Genomic DNA, 26,235 nt, shown 5'->3' with positions numbered 1-26,235 from the left:
CTGAAGAACCTTCTGAAAATTTTTCTGAGTCTAGGGATGTGCTGACTGGCTCACTGCATCCATACTCACTGGCAGAGGATTGCAATTATTCCCCATGATGGAAGAACTCCCAGTAAGAATGGGCCATCAGCTTACCTGAATTAAGTTGTTGCCCCTTTATACATACAGCCCATCATTATTACACATTAAATAGGTTGGGGAGGCCCTTGGATTGGCTCTCACAGAGCTTCCTGAGAATGGGAAGCGAAAGTAAGAAAAAGTTTTCCCGTCGTCAATCTGAAGATTCATGAAGGAGCAAGTGCAAATGCTTGGCTGCATTTCCTTTAATAAAAAAGTTGCAAAAGTCACAAAAACACCGAAAACCTGAGGTAAGATAAAATGTCTCGTGGACACTGAATTCAGATGAACAGAACAGTGTCAGGCTAAAATCTGACAGAGAGTGGGGCCCTCTGAAAGCAGAAAGCAGGTCTTGGCCAATTTTTGAAATCCCTACCACCTGGTCATCCATCCAGTATGTGCTTCGAGCACTTGTCATGTGAAAGAAAACAGAAGGGATTTACCAGTACACATACATACAGTTGCCAAAGAACTGCAGACTGATGAGAGAACATTTAGTCATCAATTACTACGGAAAGAGCCCAGGATTACTAAAGGAGCAAGTAATTGAGGGGAAAGAGTGGAAGAGGGGCACACTTTACCAGAAGCCTCCTTTAGCTAGGATGGAATTCAGTTTCCAGCAGAAGAAAAATCCACATATGAAGGCTCTGCATTAGCAAGGAGCAGCACCTCCACAGACCTGAAGCAGGTTAGGATGGCCAGAGCACAAGTGAGGTGAGAGAAAACCTGAAGATGAACCAGAACCTGATTAGGCAGAGGTATGTAAACAATATTATGCTGGATTTGTTTGCTTTTATTAAGTATCCTAAGAATAACAGAAAGTTACTGAAGAATTTTAAATAGGGGAATGAGAAAACAAAAACAATTTTTTAAAATATCTTTTGAATGCCACATCAAGAATGGTTGGAGGCAAACGGGTAGGTGTAGAGCAACAGTGGACGCAGGCAGACCCATTATAAGAGCACAGGTGGGAGCTCATGGCTGCCTGGATTGGATGGTACAGACACATTAGAAATATTCAGTGACCAGGATCTGGGGATTGAATGAGAGGGCCGAAGGAGGAGAATCAAAGACTGGGAAATTTTTGGCCTGAACACCTAAGAGGATGATGTGATGGTGCCTGTATTAAGATGAGTTTCATGGGTTCAACTGAAAACATTAAGATAGGTTTTCACAAATGTTTAACTAAAAATACCATGTAAAATCAGAAAATGAAAGTGCATTAAGTTTTTAAAACTTAAGAAAAAACAAAATCATGTCATAATTTCAAAGTACATTCCTTGATCAACTAACTATAGCCTTCCCGTAATTTCTCAGTGTCTGAGCTTACTAAAAATGCTGACATCAATTTAGATTGTCATTTGTCATTTTAAAAGAATTTTCTACTGTCATGAGGACAAATACAAACATGACCTACAAAGCTTGGTCCCACACTCTTTGCCCTTTGGTTAACTTTGCCTTCTCTTAGTTCTTGGAATATGCTAGGCTACTCTTCTGCTTTTGGATCTTGAGACATCTTTTCTTTTGCTAAGAACACCTCTACTCCTAGCTAACATCTACTTGTTTTCCGAATTTCAATTCAGCCATCACTTCCACATGAGATTAGGCCCCCACTGTATGTTCTTATAGGAAATTATACTTTCTCTTCAGAGAACTTATAGTTTGTAATATTTACCTATGACCCGTGAAGGCAAGAAGATCTGCTTTGTTCTATCACTGAAATCCTAAAAACATAGTATAGAACCTGTCACACTGCAGGCATTCCAACTTCTGTTGAACAACGAATGAATATGGTAAGCAAGGCAAACTGAAGGCTGAATTAGACTTAATCCAAGTTCTGTTCTCCCCTGGCAATCTTACTTTAGGATAGATGGAAAGCACTTTGTCATCTCTAAAACAGGATAAAACATAAACATAACCACTATGTTTTAGAACTACCAAATGTAAAAAACAACCACTACTAAGAACTACCAATGTAAAAGAAGTTTGGCAAGGGTTTTTTGTTTTTAGTAAGCTAAATGCTACATAGCTGCATTCTGTTGAAGACATATATTCCTCATAATCAGATTAAAGAACTAAAATAATTAAAGCTGCGCAGTTAAACACAGATCACCTTAAATTTATATATCTTGAACTATTTTCAAGATTTTAGCTCCTCTAAAATAGTTTTGTTTTTTTTTTTTTTTTTTAAAGGCAATACTGCATAGGAAAATTTCTGGATTCTTGTTTTAAAGTATTACTATTTTATTTTTTATTTTGTTGAATACACATTTGTTTCACTGGCAGCCCAGATAAACAAGTATATAAAGGAAATATTTAAATTTTTCTTTTGGCAGATGTCAAGATAAACTGTGCAGATTAAAATGCCTCAATTTAACCTGAAGAAATGGTTTTGAATCATACAAATTTTTAAGAAGAAAAATAAAGACTGTCCAAAGGGATTCTCCTAGCTTATAACACATTTCCAGAATAACTCTCAAAAAAAAAAAAAAAAAAAAGAAATTCAAAAATACTCATTGACTACTTTAAAAATATGTCAATACCATATGGCTTTATGAAATAACTTCTAAAATTTATATTTTTTTTATTTAAAAAGGATCCCAAGTTTTAAATAAACTACTAGCAGTATCATTTTCCTCACTTAAAAGTGCGTATCTCTGAGGGTAGGACATACATACTTTTCGAACAAATAATGATTTTTACAAATTTTTAACACACACAAAAAAAATCACTTAAAATATTTTTAAGAGGGCAAAGAGCTTTCACCAAAAGTCATCTTTAAATAGACTGCAGTAGATGACACTTTTTTCTTTTTTTTTTAATACCATCAGAATTCTCAATGAGATGCTTTGGCAGTTTTAAGACATATCATGGTCTCTACCAAGAGACACTGACATTAATGATGTCCGTGGAGATGGCAATTGCCTTGATGGCTCAGTCTGAAAAGAGATATTACTGGGCTGATTCTCCAAATCAGAGGCAAAAGTACTCTCTTCTCTTACATCAAGAGTTTGTTCAACTGAAGCTGCCTGGAGTGGAATATTATCCATAGTTTTGTTGGCATTATTCAAGTTGTTATTAAGTGTGGTAATACTACACTCCTTGTCTAGGATGCCAAATTCATCTTCTATTGTAACTACCTCTTTAGCTTCAAATGGTTCCAAGGGAGGAGGCAAAAACTCATTTTGTAGAGAGTCCTGAGGACCACTATTGTCACATTCTGTATCCTCCTTTACTTCTGAATCCTTATCACTATCACTATCAATGGTAATTACAACTGGCGAACGTGAAAGATTGTCCCCATGATGTTTCTTATGTTTCTTCTTGTGCTTCTTCTTTTTCTTTTTATGATGTCTAGTTGTATCAGTAGCTTTCCCTTCATAAACTATCTCTACACTTAGGCTCCGGGTCCTCCTTTTTTTCCTCTTGTGTTTTGTCTCTCTGTCTGATGATCGGCTGTCTGAGAAGCTGTCACTCTCATTTTTGTGGCTGCTATCCAATTTTGATGAGGATTTTTGGTAATGACTTTCCTTTACTTTAGAAGCAAATTCACGAGAAGGTTGAGCCACTTCATTAGTACCCTCCAAATGCCGTGTCTTGTATTTTCGTTTCCCTCCAGGCTTTTCATTTCTTACCCAGTCAGGCCCCGTAGATGCAGTCTTTGATCTATTACTGGATAGGCTCCTTGATCTATGCCTTTCATAGTAGTAATACTTTCTTTCACTGTGATTATTTTTTTTCCTAGCATTTGTTCTTTCAGAAAAGGACTGAATTCTAAATTCTGGACTTGAAGATTGTCTGGAATAATGAGCTCTGGACAGAGTCCTCCTCCTATAAGATGATTCATAGCCATCCCTGTCCTTGTTTCTACTATAGTAAGTATACTCCCACTTATATCTGCTTCCATAATTATTTCTTAAATAATAACGATCTCTATTTCTGCTCCGTGATCTTCTTTTACCATGATCACTGCTACGAGATCTTGATCTGCTGGTGCTTTCACTACTGAGAGAGAGAGTTTGGCTTCTTCTTGACCAACTGCTATCTCTAGTTCTTGATCTCTTTTTGTCTCTTCTACCTCTAGGTCTGCTACTCTCCCTGCTTCTGGACCTTTTGCATTTCATCCTTTTCTTCCCATGATGCTTTCTACGATTCTTCTGATCATGCCCACTTCTACTCTGGGAACGTGAATCTGAACTTCTTGATCTTCCCCTCCTCCTGTGTCTACGGTTATATGGGGAATATACTCTGTCTCCTCTGATAGATGAGCTCAGGTCTCTGGGAGACGACAAGGACGTAGAGTGTTTCTCTTCCTTTTTTGACTTGATTCTTTTACCAGAACCACAGTGACCTTTATTTATTTGCTCATCCTTTCCAAGGACAGAGCGTGGAGATGAACATCTACTAACATCACTATCACCAGAACTGTAAGACTGTTCTTGTGTCTTCACAGTCTCTATTTTCTCATAAGAGCCTAACTCCTCAGAATCAGAGGACAGTTCAACAAGTTCTGGGGTCCTCTCTGCTAGTGGTTTAACAAACCCAACAATGACACAATTATCTGAAGAAGAATCACTGTCATTATTTAGGTCTTCATTAGTTTGTACTCCTTGTATCTGAGACGTGGCTCTTCCTCCTGTTACAAGTTCTTCATCTGAACTATCAGAAGTATTTAAAAGGGAAGACATGGCAGCGTGCACCTGCTCTGAGCTTGAGTAAGATGGCCCTGGAGTTTCATCATCCCATGGTGCCTGACTAACAGTGGTTACATTGATATCCAACTCTTGGGTCTCAGCTTCATCAGGAGATATTGTTATGACTGAAGAATCAGAATGGCTACCTTCTTCATATGAAGGAGCAGGGCAATCATAATTAGCATGCTGGTCAAAAGCTGCCATGTTAAAAGGAGATCGAGCAAAACTGATAAATTCATGTATAAAATGCTCAGTCCGATTAAGTAGAAACGGTCTTAAGTCAGACACAAATTCCCGACTCTCCAAGTCATAGCGAGTAACATTACTCATGATGATGTGCTGGACGATATTCACTAAAGATCCATGAGCTCCAAAAAGAACTGTAAGTTCACGTTTTAACCAGGGGACTAATCTGTGAAGGCAAGCTGGATTTCTACGGAAAAATTCAGCTGAAATATCCCTGCAGCGACCACCATCTTCAATATTTCTAACACGGGCACCAGCACGGTACAGAGTTCGTCTAAAATTAATAATGTCCTGTTCTTGAATTTTCCGCAAAGATCTTTCATCTGCAGTAGTTGGCCTCCTAATTGCAATCTGTCTCATAAGTTGAGGAATTTCACCATTTCTAGGTCTTGTTGAAATGCCTAACCCTTCAAATAGTACTCCACTATCTGGTGGAGTTGTTGTTCTTCTATTCATGGTATTATTAGGTGAATAAACAGAAGCACTTCGATCCCTTGTCATAGTTGTACGATAGCGAAATCGTGGAACATCAGGGGTTGCAAAAGAACCATTATATGAAGGCCTTAGGACATACTCCTTGAAGTCATCTTCTGCCCTCACAGAATGGAAAATAGAATCAAAGGGCTGTTTACATAGTGGACATTCAGCTTTGTTTTTTGACCACTCCTGTACACAGCGAAAACAGAACTTATGTAAACAGCGATCTAAGTAAGACACATTATCAAATCTATCCAAGCATATAGGACACTTAGAATCAGGAGATGCATCAGCTGGTACTGTCTGTTGCAATTTGCTAGTACCAGCTTTAGGTGAAAAGTTGTCCATTTTAAATTCCTTAGCAGCTGATGCCATTATCTGTAAAAGGGAAAAAAATACATCAGTAACTGGATAAAAATAATAAATCTGAAAAAAAAAGTGCAAATAATGACTGTGAAACATACTTTGGTGAAAATAGTTGAGTAGCTCATTATCCTCGTAATATGAAGGGGCAGTGTAGCACAGCAATATAGTACTTAAAACACAAACTCTAAAGTTAGATATTTCCTGGGTTTGAATCCTCGTTCTATACCAGCAGTGTGACTATGCACATCAGCAATAATAGAACCTGCATCACAGGGTTTATGAAGATATAAAAAGCCCTTAGAGAAGGTGCCTAGTACATAGTAAGCTCTCAAATATTCTGTAGCATTCTATTCTTTTAAAAGAGAATTTAATGGAGAAATATTTAACTGAAAGTAACTGAGAAAAGAAAATCTACCAAGTACCCATGTATCCAACACTCAGATTTAACAACTTAACATTTTCTCAGGGCTATTCCAATTTTTTTTAAATGTCCTCCCATCCTTCTCTAGAAAACAAAAACCCAAAACACCACAGTCCTCAGCAGGTGTTATTTCTATGTATGGTTTTAGATCTTTCACACATATGCCCTGAACAATATAGACTACTGACTTGTTTTATTTGTGGAAAGCACTGTATATACACCTTTAAAAATAACTGTAGTGAGATAATTTGCATACCAAAAAGTTCACCCGTTTAAACCAATTCTGTTTTAGTTTAGTTTAGTTAGTTTTTAGTGGAAGATTCTTTCACACACACACAAATTATCTTTTAGTGAAGACTAAATTAAATAGTAATTGTAAAAGCATTCAAAGATAGTTCCTGACTCCTAGCAACTACTGCGTACATGTTAGTTGTTGTTATTATTACTATACTATTGTTACACTACCATATTCAATTCCTCACTGTTCCTTAACAGCATCCCTAAAAAGCCTTGCTTAGCTTTTTTATTTAAATCCAAAGTCAGCCACAAAGTTTCCTGAAATCATGCTTCCAGGGCCGTTCCCTTATTTTTTCCCACAAGGATTGCTAAAATGTTAACGATTAGTTTTGTTTTCTTTAACTTTATCAGTTTATGTTTACCCATAACTTTCAAAATAATTTGCCAGAGCTGAAATTTGGTGTGCATCACATTTTTGGCCTTGTTATCTTATAAAATCACTCTTTAGCTGCATTCTATACTAATCATTGAGTATATATTAAGTATTTGCTTCTTCCTTTATGTTTCCTGGGCCTATTATTCATCTGTCTCCACCTCTTCTATCACAGGAAGTTCCATCGTGGTCAACTGCTATCAGGTTAGTCAAATAATAGAATTATAACTTTCTAAACACCGGCCATACCTAACTCTTAACAAAAACAAAATCCCTAACAAAAATTCATGACTGTGAAATATAACTATTTCATCATGGTTTTCATATTAAACTTAAGAGCTCATCTAGGGCATCTTAACTTTCTCAGAGACATAACTTAACTGGAAATCAATTAATGCTGAACGAATGCTTCTTCAGGCATCCAAGTATTTCTAGTCTTCCATTTTCTAGACTAGAAATAAGAAATCACCACTGTTCTTAAACAGCATATAATTATAAACTGCTTTTATTAATATATTGAACTATATACAATACTAATTGTTAATATATTTAAACCTTAATATTACATAAATTTCTCAGCATTTCCCCTTACTTCTAACACTTTTATTCTCCCTCAGAGGAAAAAAAAAAAAGCCTAAAAATAAAAATTTTTAGGATCACAGAGTCTGTACATTAGGGGAAGGAAGAGTGGAGAGGAAACTGGGTAGGTTATCGGAGAACCTGGATTGAAGAACAAGTTTCCCCTAAAACTAACTCTATAAACTGGAGACATCCAATTAGATCTAGATTTCAGTTTGCCCCTCTATATAGTAAAGGAATTTTTAGACTTTTTCAAAAGACTGGTGAATTTAAAGTTAATACATTGTATCTTAAGTTGTGTCTCGTAAATATAGAATTTTAGTGCTTACTGAACATTTATAGTTCACATAAAAATTATAAGCCTGAATGCATTTTATTAAAGGAAATTAGTAGGTAGTAAACTTGAAGTTCAAATAAAACAAAATCTCAACTAAGTAGAATTTTTTTAAAAAAAATGGATTCTTATGGGCGCCTGAGTGGCTCAATTAGTTAAGCATCTGCCTTCAGCTCAGGTCATAATCCCATGGTCTTGGGATCGAGCCCCACATCGAGCCTCGCATCAGGCTCCCTGCTCAGCGAGGAGTCTGCTTCTCCCTCTCCCTCTGCCCCTGCTCATGCACTACTCTTGCTCTCTCTCCCAAATAAATAAAATCTTAAAAAAAAAAAAAAGGAATCTTAGTTTTCCCTTCCCTAGTTTTATAAGCCCGTTAACCACTTTGACAGCATAGCATAAAGCTAAAGGATGATTAGTAATATCATCCATAATAGATAATTCATAGAGTTGTATTTCTCACAGTAATATCTTTATATATGAAGAATGGTATTCATCAGAAACATCAAACAATGGCAATGAATGTACATCATCAAATAAGAGATTTACTCCTTCAAAAGCATCACTAATGCTAAAATTAAAACATTTGCTAATGGGGCATCAGGCTGGCTCAGTCAGTAGAGCTCGTGACTGACTCTTGATCTCAGGGTCATGAGTTCAAGCCCCCCATTGGGTACAGAGATTACTTTTTTAAAAAATTTGCTCAAATATTTGCTGAGATACAAATGAAGTAGGATTACCATATGACTCAAGAATTCAAAACCTATCCAAAAGAAATGAAAATTTGTCCCACATAAAAACTTGCGTGTGAATATTCATAGCGGCATTTGTCGTAAGAGCTCAAACGTGTAAACAATCCTATCAACTGATGAAAAGATAAATAAAATGTGGTATATCCATACAATGGAATATTACTGGGCAATAAAAAAGGATGAAACACTGATACATGCTACAATAAGGATGAAACTTTTCATTAGGCTAAATGGAAAAAAAACAAGTCACAAAAGACCACATGTTGTATGATGACAATGTCCAGAATAGGCAAATCTAAGGTTGGAAACAGACTGGTGGTTGCTGGGGGAGGGAGAGGGATTACAAAGTTTATTTCTGGAATGATGAAAATGTTCAATTATAGTTGCACAACTCTTTAAATATACTAAAACCCATTGGATTATATACTTTAAACTGGTGAACTTTACAGATAGAATATAAATTATATTTCAACAAAGCTGTTTTAAAAATACAAATTAAGACATAAAATAGGAATGGCTAGGAGGCAGATTAAGATTCGCAGGTTTATAAATTTTGGGTTTAGATAGTAAAGATGGACCTGATGGTAGATTTAGTGCTCAGGTTCTAGAAGCCTGCAATAAAGGTTTCTCTATCTTAACACTCTAGGAATTGGGACTTTAAGTTATTTTCCCCATAGGCATAAAGATGAAATCAATTCTCCTGATCCTATTTCCTTAACCACCTCCCAAATCATAAATAAAGTTTACCATCTTTAGGATACAATGATTAAGCCAAACCTTCCCAAAATTTTCAAATCTACTGGCTTTAACAGAGATAAGAATCCTTCCTGTCACATTTTGGGGGAATTTCAGATAATTAACAACCATACTTACCTAGGGAAAAGGATGAGAGGGAGTAAAGAATCAAAAGGCTGGACTCTGAATTATAGACTGGACATTTAAAGATGGTGCTGATTACATACAGGGAAGTGACATTAATTCTAATGCAGAGCCAGGGTTGAAAATCAAAAACCACGTACTAATGGTGTGATCTGGAGGAAATCATTTAATTTCTCAAAACCTTAAATTTTCTCAATTCTAAAATGGGTTAAGTACCAGTTCCCACCTGAAAAGCTGCTTGTGTGAAGGCATATATTCTATGTAAATTTTTAGCACAGCAATTAGCATGCAGTAAGAATTTAATACTGTTTCCCCACGATATGTGAAAATAAAGTTAATTTTAGTCCTTTCCATCACCTATAACTGATTATAAAGATCCAGAAAGATGACAGCCTGTAACAATTTTTTTAACATTATTACTGTATTTAATATATCCAGGCAAAGTGGCTAAAAAGGGTTCACAAGTAGATGAACTAGAATAAACCCCAAGTATTAAAAATAATCTGGGTCCTATCTCTCATGACCTTTGAGAACATTATATTACTGCAATTTAATCACCAGTTCCAAAAGATCATACAGATTTTACAGGATCCACTGACCAGATCCTATAAATATTAACTCCAATTCCAATCATAAAAAGAACTGCTTGGGAACCATTCCCCGCTAAACCCACTCATTCCAGCTAAGCCTTGATTGTTTTTGGCTGACTACAGCTTTGAATTTCATTGACTAAAAACAAAACAAAACAAAAAGAACCCAACCCTCACCATTAACTTAAATGTCGGGTAACTCTTAATTTAACTTAAATATTCTTGAAAATTACCTACCAAAAATTCTGTTCACTTTTGCGCTTAAAACACTGTTTGATCCATCTCAGTACTGCCCCCTTCCAGTCTAGGAAATCAGCAGCCCACGAGGAAAGCTGAACTGGATGGATGGAGAAACCACAGGCAAGCGAGCCCAGCCCACAATGAGTAACACAGCATAGACAACTCTAAGAGTCACGGTGATAGTGGCTTCCTTGGGTTAAGAACGGCCACCAGCCAAGATCGCAGATAAATCCCACGTGCGTTACATAATCACAACCAACTAAAACAATGTTACTCCCATTGGACAGGCAGACAGTGAGATTAGGGCACCTAACCTAACTCTGGCACACCTCTGAGAGAGGCGATACCACGAATGAGACACGAACGTTTTGTCTTACGGGATTTTTTTTCCCTCCCAGAGACCAAGCTCTTTCCAGTACACCGCTACGCTCGTGCCCCTCGGGAGAGCTTCTAGGAAACGCAACGCTCCCCCGCCCACCCGCACAAATCCACAGGTGCGCCACCGGAGCCGCCGGCCCGCCCGCTGGGAGCCCCGCCCCGCCGAGGCCCGGACGGCCCCTCAGGCCAAGACCGCGGCTCCCAGGTCCCTGGGCCTCATTCCAGGCCGGGAGCGCCAGCCCGCCCAGCCCTTCCGACCCCGGCGCCCCATTGTTCGGGATCTCACTCACCTCGGAGGATACCGGCGCAGTCCCGGCTGGGGCGCTCGTGCCAAACTCCCGGCGGCCCAGAAAGCTAGGTCGGTGACGGCAGGATCCGCGAAGGCGTACCCGGCGACTTCTCCGCCGGCCTTCAGGAGCGGGAGCAGGCGGGGGCGCTTCACCCTCCTCGCGAGACAGCGGAGACCCCGGCGGCTGCTGCGACCCCTGTGACGTAAAGCGCTCATCACCAATGGCAGCTTGGGGGACGGCAGCAGAAAGCGAGACCCACTCCACAAACCCCCGCGCGTCAAAACACAACACCCGCGTGCGTAACGCATGCGCGGTAGAAGGGCGCCGGCACCGAGGGCGGGGCCTAAAGTGCTCGGCCAAGCCCGCGCCCTTCCCCCACCGGCCCCTCCATTCCTGGAATAAGAACTACGAGAGACCCTCCCGGGCACAAATCACTGCCATCACTATCATTCTTGTTACCAGTAGTTTCTGAGGGTTACAGGAGTAATACTTAATATTCCCTCCTAAATTACCCGGAAAACACGATAACTAGCTTGGTCTCATTTAAATCTCACCAAACTCTGGGAGAAGTTACTAAAATTATCTTTAGTGTATAAAGGAACTCAGTTACTTGAAGTGACCGCCTCCGGTTGCACAGCTAGGTCATAACACGGGGATTCGAATGCAATCCAAAGCCAGAGCCCAACCAGGGTCCTACCCAGTCTTCATAAAGAAATCTACTCCAGTCTAGGGATAAACAGGGATTACCTAAGAGAACAGGACCTTAAAATCTTCCCAAGACAGACGACATTCTTCTCTCAAAGGAATACTTTTCCCCTTCCCCATTCCCCGGAATCTGGATTAAAAACCTCTTTAGGTGATATCTGAGATGTACAGAGACAACGTCTGAGCCTAAAGCGGCCCACTGCCCCACCCGGCCCACAGGCCTCAGATGTGAGCGTCCCAAACATTCTAGAGCTAAACTAGGTATAAACCGCCCACGTACAAAATAACGTCTTTGGCTTATTATCCGATACGTGCTACCGTTCTAAGCACGCCATAAACGCTCAAAACACACTTGTTGATTAGCAGGTACATTATGCCAAGTAATTCGTGCTACGTTATTTCTTCTTAGAAATACCATTTACATCCACAAGCCATTGCGTTCTCAAAGACTTGTTTCTTGGGGGGCTCAATTAACAGGCACTCCCACAACGATTCGTCGCTGTTAAATAAAAGTGGGTGGTACTCTTGTTTAAGTCAATGACGACTATACAAACGTCTCTCTGTATTATGTGGAAACAAATGGGGGAGGAAACGTTAATCCCTCCAGCGTTAGAAGCCCGTGTGATATTTAAAATGATTTTTTCAAATAAAATTTTAAATGCTCACGACGATACATCTTGCGTGAATACCGCACTGCAACTGAAAGAAGACCGGTTCGCAAGGCACGCCCATCTAAGTAGCAAAAAAGGTCATTTTTAACAGGTTTTCTCCTTCATCGCATCCCCTCCCTCCACCGCGAGCTAGGGCCCCGTATCACGTGAGCCCGCCCCCAGCTCCGGGCGGAAGAGGCCGGCCCGGCTGATGGGAAACGCTCCCGGAGGCGAGGGGCGGGCGCTTGTGCCCGGCTGAAAGATGGCCGCCGCCGCTCGGCAGCCGCCGCCCCGGGGCTTACTCTAGGGCCTGCAGTTTCCCTCCGTTACCGCGGGCCGCCGCCGCCAACTTACCATGAAGCCAGTGAGTCGCCGCACCCTGGACTGGATTTATTCAGTGGTAGGTCCCTGGTCTGGCGAGGCTCTACGGTGTCGACTCCGTAGGCCCGCAGGCGGAAGGCCCCCTATTTCTTCAGCGGCCAGAAACTCCAAAATCCATTCCTGTATTAAGGCTTATCACTCTCTCACCTCGACTCCGCCTCTTCCTGGAAGACACGCTCTTCCGCTTCTTACGTAAGGGCGGCTGGGTGTACTCGCCTCCGGAACCCCATTTATTCGAGTTTTTCACTGAAATTCCCACCTTAGCAATGTACGCGGCAACCTCTTGGGGCGAGGGGAGGGAGGCAAGTATCACTTACAGTAATTTTTTTAATTTCCGCTCTTGCTTTTTTTTAGTTGCTCCTCTCGATCGTGTTGCTCTCTTGGGGATATGTCATCTATGCATCAACAGTGGCCGCACGACGACAGCTCAGCAAGGAATACCCAGACAAAATCTCGGGGATGGATGAAAATTTGTAATTCCTCTGGATTTAATTCTGTGCACGCAGTCCTTTACCTGATGCTTCTCTGGCACGTGTCTAGATTTAAAGTAAAATCCATTATGCAAAGTTTCCAAAGTTATTTTTGCAGTCCTTTGTAATAACCACTAATCTGCTAATTTTCACAGAGGTTTGTCTTCTACATTCTTACATAAAACAAATCAGCCTAGATCTGACAACATGTGAGTACTGGATCATAGGTGGAATGACATGCTTTTCAACCTAGAGTTTCTAAATAACCTCTTAAAATGCCTCAGTCTTCTCTAAAAGTGGGTGCAATTGCTGTTCTTATATTTGCTTATTGCAACATCTCATTCTGTTGCATACCTTCACATAAGATTAGATTACTGTGTAAGAAAAAAAACTACCACGTGACTACTTTTCTATCCTGTTTTTCAAGTTAAGAATGGCCAGAAAAAGGTGATCACTCATATTTCTTTAGCTTATCCAATTTTTACTTATTGTTAAATAATTCAAAGAGTTGCAAATTGTACAATATTTGTGAAGAAATAGACAACACATATCTCAGAGTAAACTTTATTAAAGTTACTTTTCCAGAAAATATATTCAGTAAATACAGTAATACAGCCACAAACTTGGCCTCATACGCCTTTGAAATTTTAAAGTAATCTTCAGTGATGTTGATCAGGAAATTCTTTCATTGGTGGAATTACTTCTCCAGTCTCCAGAATTGTATCACCCTAAAAAAACAAAGATGGATTAGTAGAAAAATCTTTGTCTGCAATGATGATAGCTCCACTTGATCAGATCGCACATGGAAAATCTAGTTCAGTTCTGGCATTCACATTTTGAAAGGGACTTAGACAAAATAGAAGCTGTCTAAAGATGAGCAATATTCAGAATCTAAAGGTATAAGTGAAGGAAGTATAAGGGGAAGTTTCACTCAAAATGTCCAGAAGGGGCATGAAAGTGGTTTTCATAAAGTGATAAAAAGATAATGTTTATTCTGCATGGCCCCAAGAAATAGGAAAAGCCCTAAAAGAAGTTACAGGGAAACATCTTCAGTCCAACCAGCAACTGAATGTGTTAGGCAATCACGTTTACCACTTGGCTCAGATGTGAGAGACAGAATGCAAACTTTGGGTAGCTGATTTAGGTTATCTTTTCAAACCTAGATACAGTATGTGTGGTAGAAAGGGCATGGGCTTTGGAGCCAGAACCAAGAGGTGAGAATCCTAGAACCTTCACTAAGAAGCTGTATTATTTTAGGCAAATTACTTAGCTTTAGTTTCATCTGTGTGTTTAAGAGAGCAGATTTTGTGAGCCTAACAGTCCATGAATGACGGTAGAGTAGAATTATCCCCATCCCCACACTTGCCATTCCCTGACCCCAGTAGTGTTCAGGACTGTTATCTGATGAAGAAATAAACTTTTATTATGTTTAAGCCATTATACATTTGGGGGGTAATTCGTTACTCAGTTGGCATTACCCTAACATAGCAATTAATACTCTATAAAGTGGTACTAATGCCACTGTAATGAAAATCGAACCAATGGCACTGGCTTAACAGTGGAGGCAAGGTAACTGACACTGGAGGCTAAAAGATGGGGCAGCAGTAACTTGGAAAGAGTGAGGTTCTAGGAGAAGTAGCTGAAAAAAAAAATTGTAGTATCTGTTTGACTACTACTAGCTGCCTTGGGAATGTACTTTTAAGAAACATAAGCTCAGGTAGGAAGAGGCTGATTTAAGAGGAGAAATAAAAATGGAAAGAAGAAAAAAATGCAGGACCTTGCAGTATTGGCAAATCACGTTGCTTCTGGTTCTTTAAATACTAAGAGTTAACAATGAAGAGATCCTGAGATACGGAAGCCCAATAAAACTCAAAGGGACTCTGTCCCATGGCAAAGATCAGACTGATCTTGAACCAGTTTTTCTAATGTCTTTCACATAACTGACACAGAGTTAGAGGCAGCTGCATGAGTACAAAGAAATGAGAGAACTTGGTAACTACACAAAGCATAGATGCATATGGGACTGACTAGAAGCAAACAGACTCCCATCAAGTATTTTTCTTTCCTAACTACCAACTGTTGTGGAAACTAGATGGTCAAAGAAACCAAACATACGCGACAAAAGCCTATGAATGTCTGAGCTTAAAACAACCTCTGGCACTCGGGCGCCCGGGGGCCTGTCGTTAAGCGTCTGCCTCCGGCTCAGGTCACGATCCCAGGGTCCTGGGATAGAGCCCCGCATCGGGCTCCCCAGTCAGCGGGAAGCCTGCTTCTCCCTCTCCGACTCCCCCTGCTTGTTTTCCCTCTCTCGCTGTGTCTCTCTGTGTCAAAAAATAAAATCTTTTTAAAAAAATAAAAATTAAAAAAATAAAAAACAACCTCTGGCACTCAACCTATGAGAAGGAGGCAAATTTTAAACGCTATACAACCCTAAGAAGGGCATGCTTCCCGTACCCATTTTAGAAGTGGTCTAGGTTGAAAATGGAAAACAAAACAAAACAAAACAAAAAACCAAAAACTCTGGACAAAGCCAGGGGCCAGGAAGAACAATGAACAAAGGTATTCCAGAAAACAAAATCAGTGCCCATGCAGGTCACTTACAGCACACGGGGGTTAGGAATCTTTGTATCTGACCACTAGGATTTAAGAATTGCCAAGAACTAATAACTGAATTCCAATACTGAGCAATGGGTGTGTTTGGGGGTGGTGTGGGGGAGACAAGGCATGCAGTTAACTGGCCTTCTTAATTCACTGATCCTCAGATCCCAAGAGAAGTCACATCATTGTACAGCAGCCACACTACTGTACAATATCTGGATGTCCTACATTTGGGGCTGGTTGCAGTGAAGGATGGGACTCTGGGATTTCTCCCTAGGGAAGGAACTGTGTTATATGTGTGGGGAGAAGGAAGCAAAGAGCTATTTGGTAATTAGAAGGATGGACTGTGGCACAGACTCCAGGCATGGTAGGCTGGGAAATATAAAAGAAGCACATAGATATGTGGGACAACGAAAATGAGTTCTGGCCAACAGGATCTGAAGAGAAGTGATATAAGCTAGTTCCAAGTTCAGACCTTAAAATCCTCCTGAGATGTCCATCCCTCTCTTTCCCTTAACATGATCTTTGGAAGCCTCATATTCTAGATGGTGTAACTGTAAGATTGTGGAGAAAGCCTGATGTGTATCAGTCTATGATGTCAATAAGAAACAGACCTTTGTTTTGTTAAGCCACTGAGGCCTGAGGGTTTGTTACTGCCTATCCTAATATATGTACAAATGAGCATTCTTCAGGTCCTCACAGGGAAAGCTTCTTAAAGGGTCAATGGCACAGAAACAGAACCACAGTGGCAAAAAAGTAAAATAAAATACAGAACTAGGCGAAATGCTATGGAATCACTGTGGTCTTCTAAAGAGAGCCTCACCCTTCCTTTCCTTTGAACAGCAACAGCAAAATAAAGTGATAAATATGTCAATGGAAGATTAAATAAATTACCCAACTGGTGAAACCAGTAACATAGTTTCCTATTCTGAGACTACATAGGCCCTGACACACATTAATTATACACAACAAAATATAGAAGAAATCTCCTATTTCCTAAAGCTGAATTTCAACTGAAGGATTAGTTAATTTTGGTGGTTCACCCTTAAATTCCCTTCTGTTGCAGACGATTATGGATTATTGTGACTATGTCATTTGATTGAAGCAAGAGCCAACATTGAGTTCTGTTTTTTAAAATTACAGAACTTAGAGATTGATGGTAGTTCATTATCTATGACTAGAAATTGGACAAGAACATAATCTGCATTTTGTTATGCTTTAAACAAGAACCTTACAAAACCAGTAAAAATACCAACTGATGACTAAGTAATCTTTTAATGCTTTAAAGACTCAATTTTAAATTAGGATAATAGCTTACATAGTCACACCACAAAACTTAAAGTACACATTAACAGGATTTTAAATTCACAGGTGGAGAGGTTAAGGTCAAACTGCCATAAGAAATGGCAGTTTGGAATAATAACAGAGGAATTCAGTTGCTGTTACTATGCTCAAGTGTCTGCTCAGGCTAGTGCCCTAAGTCCTTAACCCTACATGAAACAGGGTACCAGTGAAAAACTGTTGGTATCTTCAATTCACTTTAGGACTACAAAGGTTATACAAGTTTTACAGCCAGCTTCAAAAGAAATATGCCCACCTCCCATTTTCAACTGTAGCTGCTGCCTCACAATATTTCCTATTTTTTTTTTATAAGAATATACAAAACAGGTACTTACAATGACAGTGAGGAGAAAGGAGCACTTTAATGATCACTTAGGGAGGTAAAGGAGGGAGAAAACTAAAAAGAAAAATCAGATATATTAAGACTTACTGGGAATATTCTGGGCTTCCTTTCAACAATGGCATATGGTTTTGCCTGCAATAAAAGTAATGCTCTGTTAATTATGGTTTTAGAGTTTCTTCTAAAATAAAATAGATCATATCCCAAATTTTTAACTAAGCCCCAAACTTTCACCAAATTCCAGACTGAAACATTTAACTCAAGATCTTCACTTGGCTATCTCTACTAGTCATCTCAAATTTAACCAGGTCCAACTTTTAACATCCCCCAGCCCCAAACAGTTCCTTACTGTAGCAAATGGCACTTTCATTCTCCTAGTTACAAAGGCCAAAAACCTGGATTCCTCAGCAGATCCTGTTGGTTCTATCTTGAGATTATATCATGAATCCAACCGTTTCTCACCACCTAGTACTACTACCCTTGTTCAAGCCTCTATCATTTTTTTTTTTTTAACCTGTTAGTGTCCTGGCGTCCACACATGCCTTCTTAGTCTATTCTCCACACAGCAGAGGTGAGTGATTCTAAGATGGACCACGCCTCTGCTCAAAGTTTCATAACTCTTAGAGCAAAGGCCAAAGTCCTTGCTATGATCTCTAAGACCCTACACAATCTGGCCCTTGGCCACCTCTCTGATCTTCTCTCTTTCTCTGTATTGTAGCCACAGTGGTTCCTTTACTATTAGTCTAATCAGTTGGGCCAACTTGTGCCTCAGGGCCCTTATATGTAATAATAATTCCTCTACCTGAAATGCTCTTCTAGATATCTGCTTGATCCATATCATCATTTCATTTATGTTTCTCTTCAAACAGCACTTCCCCAGAGAGACCTAGTCTTTTACCCTGTTTAGTTTTCCTTCCATAGATTATCACTTCCTGTAACATCATATGCCTCTTTATTTATTGCCAGTCTCCAAGACTAAAATAAACACTTCATGAGGGCAGAGACTCAATCTGCTTTGCTTACTGCTATATCCCTGTGTTTAGAACAGTGCCTTGCACACGAGGTGCTAAAAATATTTGTTAAATAAATGTATTTATTAAGCATATACATCTGCACAAGATACCACATGAACAAAATTTTATTAAAAGAGATTGGCATACTGTAAGACTCGAACTGGAGCCAAAAGCAGGAGATAAAGCCAGAATACAATGTAAATACATTAATATGTCTCTCAGTACTGGGACCAGCGGCAAGAAGACACTGAAATGTCCTTAGAAAGACTGTAAAATTCAATTGGTCAGTAAAGGTGTTAGCTGAAGCAAACTGGCTACAACATTAATGAGGATGCAGACCTACCCCAAACCAGAGAAAAAGTAAGGGAAGGGAAAGGCTTTGGAAACTCTATTGACACAAACCTTTAATTACATCCATCTGTGGCTTAGGAAAAATCACCTGGAAGTATGACTTCCTCGGATAAACAACTATATTAAAGTCTTGGATTGTCAAACCAGTAACTGCACCTTATTAAATCTGCTTCTCTTAGAAGGTAAGTGTCTTTTCAATCCTAGAAAAATTTAGTTAAATGCAGATATAACAGATTAAACCTAGAGAATAAATGTATGTCAAATTTAGTAAGTTCTTAAAACACTGGGATAATCCATATATTCTGTTATTTAGAGCATTTGTAATGTCTAAGGTAATCAATCTGGCTATTAGAGGTTCTAAAAGATTAGTTTTAGGATTCTAGTTACAATGCATAATTGATTTAGGCTTGTGATTATAAGTTTAAAAAGATTTTGCTTCTTAGGGTCATTAATTTGCTCCATAAATACTTAAAAATAAAATTAAAATATAAATATAAAATGTATAAATGCAGCTTAAAACATGAGAGAATATGATTGTTTGTAAGTGGAATTGTTTTAGGAGAGTTCAACTTGAATTAATCCAAAGACAATAAGAACAAAGGAGACTGTTTATATTTTACTAGATGTGTAAGTAGTTTAACAGAATTTTGAAAACTGAATATAAAGAATTAGGAAAAAAGGTTTTTAAAATTGAAACTAACAAAATGAATTTAAATTTATATTCCAGGTAACTGTGAACAGTTCTTCTGCACGTAAAAACCACTCTTGGATGTTAAAAAAAACTTGCACTGACAGTAGTAATATATTTTTCTCCTCTAGAGTCTTGCATGTTAAGACAGTAAAAAAATAACAGACATATGATGATATGAAATGGCCTGTGGACTTGCAGGTGAACATAAATATAAAATTTTGTTTAAGTCTATCAACAAGAGAAACAAACTATACTCTGACCCTTAGACATATAAATTGTTACCCCTTTTAATGGTTGCGGAAAGATTTTCTGTTTGTTTACGAAGTGAAAACACTACACTTCAATTCTAATGCCTACTAGCCTCCACTAATTTCATATTTCTAACACATAAGACAAGCCATGTCCACTTGGACATCCCCAAAACATGTTGACAGCACACGCTCCTACACAAATTGACCTTTCCAAAACCCTACTTACAACTTCCAAGGCTAGAAATTTTAGAGTCATAAATACCTCTGAATTTTGCTTTCATCCCCAACTTGAGCTGTCTTCCTTAAATAATGTCTTCTGTCTTCACTTTTCTTTTCCATTCCTGCTATCTTCACCCTAACCAGATTCTCATCAGCTAACATCTACTAAACTGCAACAGCCTCTAGCTGATCTACCTACCTGATGTCAGTACTTTCCTCCCTCCAATTACCCCATCATATGAACGTTTATGTTTTCCTAAATATAGCACTTTTATCAACTCACTCACCTGCTGAAAAATGGAAAGCTTTCCATTGCCTACCAGATAAGGTTCAACCTCCTCTGCCTAGTTTTCAAGACCTTCCATTAAATGGTCCCAGCCCACTGGGCCAAAAGACCTGCAATTCTAGTCACCTCCTCAGTCTTGGGTAGGTATGATATGCACATTACTGACTCCTTACCTTTCCTCCTAGCTGGAATAACTTTTCTCCTCCATACTCTTACCTAAATCATACCCATCTTCCAACTTTACTACAAACTCCAGGAATTTTATCTTGCGTATTCTTTCCAGAGCAATAAAGGAAGATGACATACTAGGCACTCCATAATTTATTGATGAACAAACATAATCTCCTTAGTGAAGAACAAAAATGGTGTCAGCAGCCAGAATTTTAAAAAGACCATGCAATAAAGAGAGAACAAGTTATGTTAAAGGGAATTTTCTGAAAACACCAATTATTTATTTCACACTCCTTTCAACAAGCTAACAGAAAGCAAACCTCAATTGGATTATCTACAATTTGTTTAGGGAGTCCCTAACTTCTGTTTTATCTTGAAATAATTTTAAACCTACAAAAAGTTGCAAGAATTATAAAAATAATTTTTTTACTGAATCACTTTAGGAAACTGCAGACTGGTTTATTACTTTAGTATTTCCTACAAATAAGAACAATATTCTTAAAATAATCACAATACAGCCATCAAGATCAGGAAATTGATCTGTTTCATTACTGATACAATACTACCTTCTAGCTAGTCTAAAGAACCCATTTAAATGTTACCAAGTGTCTCGGTAATTGTCCGGAATTCTGAGAAAATCCCCTCTTACATGACTTGTTCCTCATTGTGTAGGCTCTAAAATTCTGAATGCCAATGCCATCTTTATTCTTTTAACTAAACAGATAATGCCATTAATCAAGAATTGCATTTAGCTGACATGCCTCTTTAAGTTCTCTTCAATCTAGAACAAATTTTCAGTCATTCCTTAACTTTCATGATCTTGACGCTTTTGAAGGTAACAAGCCATTTACTATGCAGAAAAGTCCCTTGTTTGGTTTGTCTTATGCTTCCTTATGATTAGATTCAGGTTATGCGTTTTGGAAGGGAATAACACAAAATTGATGCTGTTTTCTTACTGCACCTATCAAGTAGTACACAATTTCAGTTTGTCCCATTATTGGTATGTATTTAAGTATGTATTAAGTATTTAAGTATGTATTAAGTAAGTATTTTATGTTAATTTAGATTTCTTGATGGTGTCTACCAGGTTTCTCCACTACAATTACTGCTTTTCCCTTTGTATCAAATAAGTATGCTGAAGTTCGGTATTTTGAGATTAATTTTAGCAACTTTTGCTATTCCTTGACTAAAAAAAATGTTACTCTGATGATTCTCAAGTGGTGGCTTTTCTAATTGTATCAGTCCTTGTCTATTATTTAGCAATCCACTGTACAAAAAAGCGCTGTCTCTTCTAACCATTTATTAATTGTTTATATCCATATGGACTTCTGCATTTGCATTTTATTCAGTTGGCTATAATCTATAACTATCATTAGTTATTTTGATGCTCAAATTGTCCCAAAGGGAGTCCTCTCAAGCTGACTGTGTCCTTTTGGTAGATCTACAACATTCTTTGAACACTTCTTTACTTTCTGGCACAATAGAATTGGCCATTTCTCCAGAGAGCTTTGGATCCTTTCAGTGGAGAATTGGGTAAGACTAGGCTGCTAGATATGCTAATTACCATGCAGTGGCACTGCTCCCAGGTCTGTCGGTGGACAGACCTAGACTATCCACATTTACAGCTATATAGAATTCTGTATCAATACATATTAAAAACCATGAGTTCATACCAATAATTCCAATTCCATTCCAGTACAAGTTTTTCTGTCTTTCCATGTGTGCAACTCCCTTTTCTGACAATGAGAATTCTGGGTTCTGCTATCATCGATACATGTACTTCCTTGATCAATCTTCCTATATGTAACCAATCTCCTGTCACTACCATAACACGCCAGTATAAATAACCTCACCTCATTCAGGTCCTGATATCTTACTATAGATTGCCACCTCCATCATTGCCCCATCATTGCCCCAAACCACCCTTCTTGCAGATGTCCTCCTCCCCTTGCTCAGGTTCCAATATTCTACCCCAGGTTACTACCACTGCTTCTCTCCAAACAGGTATACTCACCAACTCCCCTCCACTCCAACTTCCCCCTCTCCCTGAGACCTAATATCCTCCCTGGGTACCAGAATGCCCTCTTCAATCTGTTTGGGTTACGATACTCCATGCTGGGCAGCCGCCACTGCTCTCCCTTCTATACCATTCCCTCAAATGCACTCCTTCCTCATATTGCCTTCGATCCAACACCAGACTATCCCTTGGCTTTAAAATATGGCAACTGCCTCAGTTCAATCACCACACACAAGATCTTTCCAAGACAAAGTTCAAGCTTTTGGACATCCTGGATTCTAAAGAAAGAAAATGGTGAAAAATCAAGACAGAATGAAGGAAAGGGAAATGGGATGATGATAAAGACAACCTTTGTCTAATTTGAATTTATCTTGTATCTCTGCTCAAAGAAAGGAGCAGAAATTCTTTGCTCCCTTCCTATTTAGAACCCAAGTTTACACTAGTATTATTAGGTCAACTTCATTCTGATCATTTAAACATTGTTTTTAGGAGAAAATGTATTTCAAGTTGTAATCAACTAATATAAAGATTAATTTTTTTGAAAAACTGCACTTTACTTAAGTTTCATTAAACCTTTTACTTAACTACTTTATTCAAAGTAGTTCAAAATCAGTTATAAGTGGCAGATTATTTCCACCAAATAAAGCAGGGTAAGGCATGCCCACAAAATTAGGAAATAATTTTGTACGACATTAAAAATAAATTCTGCAAAATACATACTTAAAACATACTTACATTCACGTGATATTTGATATAATAATGAATAATCCAGGCAGGTATAAGTACATGAGTAAAAGCAAAGATACTGTGTCGGTATGCCTTATAAATCTGGGGGGAAAAGAAACATAAACAGATATACCTTTTTTTATGTCTGTGGCAGAAAAAAAGCATCAATGATATAATAATGTCGTGATTATTTTAAAATGTCTACCTGCTACATACTTCCTTACAGCCTGTAACTAATCTCACCCATTCAAATATTTTTATTAAACATAGGACCAGTGGCGCCTGGGTGGCTCAGTCGTTAAGCATCTCCCTTTGGCTTAGGTCATGATCCCAGGGTCCTGGGGGATCGAGCCCCACATGGGGCTCCCTGCTCAGCAGGAGGCCTGCTTCTCCCTCTCTACTCCCCCTGCTTGTGTTTCCTCTCTCGCTGTGTCTCTCTCTGTCAAATAAATAAATAAAATCTTAAAAAAAAATAAACAAAGGACCTGCTAGGGGATACCTACAGAGTTCAGAGCAAACAAGGTTTAAGACAAGTAACATTTTGCAAAGCTACAGTAAGGTATTCATAGATATATATAAATATTTTAAAGACTTCTAAAAATATCCTTATTATAAGTTTACTAAAGACAAACATGGCATAAATAATGAAAGAATAATTTTAATCAATTTAATTAGCGTAATCAAACCTACAGAATTTTTCAGGAACAGTCAAACCCCTAATTTATCAATTTCAATACCCACAATCAACATCTAGGTATAAGGCAGACAACCTTGAGCACACCAAAGCTCGAAAAAGAATGTTTTACATACTGGGATAGGGGTGTTCCAAGCTTACTTTGAGATGCTTTCAGCACACTATTTTAAAAGAGAAAGGCAAAATAGAACTGAAAATGGAACTTTTCCGTGGCAGCCAATTTGACTGAAACACATCTATCTAGGATAACTAGATTCTAGGTGTTATAGTATATATGATTATGGAAGAAAAATTAACTCAAAGTAACGAAAAACAGACTAAAATACTTATTTACTTCCTTACATCACTGGCTGATGGGTGGGATGTCAACTTTCAACCAGAAGCTGCCAAAATCAACAAGTAATGTCAGGGATACAAAAGGTAAGACGAGGGTTGAGTTAGAGTTTAATTTTACCACTCTAAATAAGTATCTAATACCACTTTCCCAGAAAAATTTGCACAAGACTAGGTAGCACAGTCAGAAAGTAGATCCACTTGGATCTCAGTGTGAACTCCTTCAATTCCTCGCTCTGTGACCACGGATAAATCACTCAATTTTTGTAGGTCTCCTTTTCCACACATTTAAAATAAGGATTAGGAGTAGTTTCTACCTTACAGAAGTAAAGAATTAAATAAAGTAACACATGTCAAACCCTCAGCAAAATGCCGGGCAGAAAATAAGTACTCAAGTGTTGCTTAATAGTATTACCATTATTATTAGCCAATGTCACAGCTTATTGAAAACAATTCTGAGATACAGTGTTCATCACTTAAATTGATGTAATTTAATGACCTCAAGAAAATGTCCAGAGACCCTGAAAATAAATAAAGGGTGATCTTAATAATAATCAATAAATGAGTGATTTTCTGTAGTGTAAAGTCTAGAAATGCACTTTTAAACTAAACTGTGTTAAAAGAACATAGTGGTAGTTCAGAAAGGTGGCTCTTGAATATAACTCATTAAGGAAAGGAATAAGACCCTATCTTTTTCATGGTGATCACATGCGGCTGTACAACCAATTAGAGACCCCCCGTGTCTTCTGGTGGTTGGGTGTAGTGTTATTCTCTATAACCTCAACCTTTTTTTTTTTAAAGATTTTATTTATTTATTTGAGACAGAGAGAATGAGAGACAGAGAGCATGAGAGGGAGGAGGGTCAGAGGGAGAAGCAGACTCCCTGCCGAGCAGGGAGCCCGATGCGGGACTCGATCCCGGGACTCCAGGATCATGACCTGAGCCGAAGGCAGTCGCTTAACCAACTGAGCCACCCAGGCGCCCCTATAACCTCAACCTTAAAAAGCAGACAGGTGTCCTTAAATACTAAAATCACAGATTTTTCACTCAAATGAATTCTTCTATCATTCTGTAAAACCTAAGCAAAGATTCGCCTCCTTCTCATCACACTTGACAGCAAAAAGGTAGACTCTCCCACAGCCATACTTGTTCCTTAACTCCAGAGCTCTCCTGGGACAAGATAGCGTCCCTTCTAAATCTAAGTCTCGCTTGAACCCGGCTCTCCCTCAGGGAACTACCGGGACTTGCGGGCCCAGCGATGTCAGTCCGTGGTGTGACTGCAATTAGCAGGCATCCAGCATCCCGGCCGGGGGTGCGACGGCGAGCGCGCATCAGGGCGAGGGAGGCCCGCCACTCACCACGTTCTTCCAGGGGGTCTGGTCCCGCAAAAACTTGTTCCAGAATCTCTCCATAGGCCACACCCGCTGCGGGGGCAGCACCGGCTCCCGGGAGCTCAGCTCCTGGTCTTTTAGCCATCGCCTTCTCAGCTGTTGGAGCTGCTGCAGCCGCAGTTTCTCGTCTGGCGTGTAGCCCGACATGTTGCCGCTGGTACCGAGACCGGACACGGCGCGTCCCCGATCAGGGTCTTGTCACTTGCGCGCGGCCCCGCTTCCGAGGCGACCTTGCGAGGACGCCCGGGAGCGGCGCGCCGTTACGACGTCATTCAGGTCCTGCCTCCGCACCGGCTGCAATCTCTGCGTAGCGCTGGGCTTGCGCAGTCTTCATCCGCGCAGCTCAGCCGGGAGTGGGTGGGGGCGCGTTTTAGTTGTGGGAGAAGGGGGGAGAGTGACGGAAAGAAGAAGACCCGAGAGGGCAGAGGGTAGAGTGGTGTGCTGGGACCTGGAAGGATGAGAATATGTGATCCAGTGAATGTGATGTCCCAAGGCAAATTCTTCACCTCCCTCTCCCGCCTGGGTACTCCTCTTCCCAGGACCTAGGGAGTGTGGAGAACGGTACTTCTAAGTCTAA

The 26,235-nt window shown here is 39.3% G+C and overlaps 3 protein-coding genes across 5 annotated transcripts; 1 reads left to right on the top strand and 2 right to left on the bottom strand.

Annotated features, from left to right (window-relative positions):
- Positions 1–2,343: 2,343 nt before the first annotated feature.
- Positions 2,344–12,971, bottom strand: TOPORS (TOP1 binding arginine/serine rich protein, E3 ubiquitin ligase). Of its 2 annotated transcripts, XM_035016503.1 has the most exons (4): positions 12,740–12,971; positions 12,402–12,467; positions 11,031–11,225; positions 2,344–5,912 (listed from the first exon to the last, which is right to left on the bottom strand). In XM_035016503.1, exons 1-4 carry the CDS (start codon positions 12,740–12,742, stop codon positions 2,976–2,978), a joined length of 3,201 nt encoding a protein of 1,066 aa, XP_034872394.1. In that variant the 5' UTR covers positions 12,743–12,971; the 3' UTR covers positions 2,344–2,975. The 2 variants fall into 2 exon arrangements, with proteins under 2 accessions (XP_034872394.1, XP_034872395.1); XM_035016504.1 differs by lacking the exon at positions 12,402–12,467.
- Positions 12,658–13,341, top strand: SMIM27 (small integral membrane protein 27). Its single transcript, XM_035016507.1, has 2 exons — positions 12,658–12,785; positions 13,121–13,341. Exons 1-2 carry the CDS (start codon positions 12,741–12,743, stop codon positions 13,241–13,243), a joined length of 168 nt encoding a protein of 55 aa, XP_034872398.1. The 5' UTR covers positions 12,658–12,740; the 3' UTR covers positions 13,244–13,341.
- A 443-nt stretch (positions 13,342–13,784) lies between these two features.
- Positions 13,785–25,950, bottom strand: NDUFB6 (NADH:ubiquinone oxidoreductase subunit B6). 2 transcript variants are annotated; one of them, XM_035016505.1, is made up of 4 exons: positions 25,626–25,935; positions 23,250–23,342; positions 17,606–17,650; positions 13,785–13,964 (listed from the first exon to the last, which is right to left on the bottom strand). In XM_035016505.1, the coding sequence occupies exons 1-4, from the start codon at positions 25,803–25,805 to the stop codon at positions 13,896–13,898; spliced, it is 387 nt and encodes a 128-aa protein (XP_034872396.1). In that variant the 5' UTR covers positions 25,806–25,935; the 3' UTR covers positions 13,785–13,895. The 2 variants fall into 2 exon arrangements, with proteins under 2 accessions (XP_034872396.1, XP_034872397.1); XM_035016506.1 differs by lacking the exon at positions 23,250–23,342 and having other exon boundaries at positions 25,626–25,950.
- Positions 25,951–26,235: the final 285 nt, after the last annotated feature.

This window comes from Mirounga leonina, unplaced genomic scaffold, assembly GCF_011800145.1.
Source record: "Mirounga leonina isolate KUSES-001 unplaced genomic scaffold, KU_Mleo_1.0 Mir_170, whole genome shotgun sequence".
Taxonomy (NCBI): domain Eukaryota; kingdom Metazoa; phylum Chordata; class Mammalia; order Carnivora; family Phocidae; genus Mirounga; species Mirounga leonina.
The sequence above is the reverse complement of the archived record's forward strand: the minus strand, read 5'-3'. Positions and strand labels throughout refer to the sequence as shown.

What these genes read in the sequence shown, in the direction of transcription:
- TOPORS (XM_035016503.1), bottom strand. An exon ending in TTCACGCAAGATGTATCGTC is followed by an intron (nt 11,226 to 12,401) that starts GTGAGCATTTAA and finishes TTTACGTCACAG; the next exon opens with GGGTCGCAGCAGCCGCCGGG. An exon ending in CTGCGCCGGTATCCTCCGAG is followed by an intron (nt 5,913 to 11,030) that starts GTGAGTGAGATC and finishes TCCCTTTTACAG; the next exon opens with ATAATGGCATCAGCTGCTAA.
- SMIM27 (XM_035016507.1), top strand. Translation starts at nt 12,741, where the DNA reads ATGAAGCCAGTGAGTCGCCGCACCCTGGACTGGATTTATTCAGTG. An exon ending in TGGACTGGATTTATTCAGTG is followed by an intron (nt 12,786 to 13,120) that starts GTAGGTCCCTGG and finishes GCTTTTTTTTAG; the next exon opens with TTGCTCCTCTCGATCGTGTT.
- NDUFB6 (XM_035016505.1), bottom strand. Translation starts at nt 25,805, where the DNA reads ATGTCGGGCTACACGCCAGACGAGAAACTGCGGCTGCAGCAGCTCCAA. An exon ending in AGACCCCCTGGAAGAACGTG is followed by an intron (nt 23,343 to 25,625) that starts GTGAGTGGCGGG and finishes TTTTCCCCCCAG; the next exon opens with ATTTATAAGGCATACCGACA. An exon ending in ATATCAAATATCACGTGAAT is followed by an intron (nt 17,651 to 23,249) that starts GTAAGTATGTTT and finishes CTTTTATTGCAG; the next exon opens with GCAAAACCATATGCCATTGT.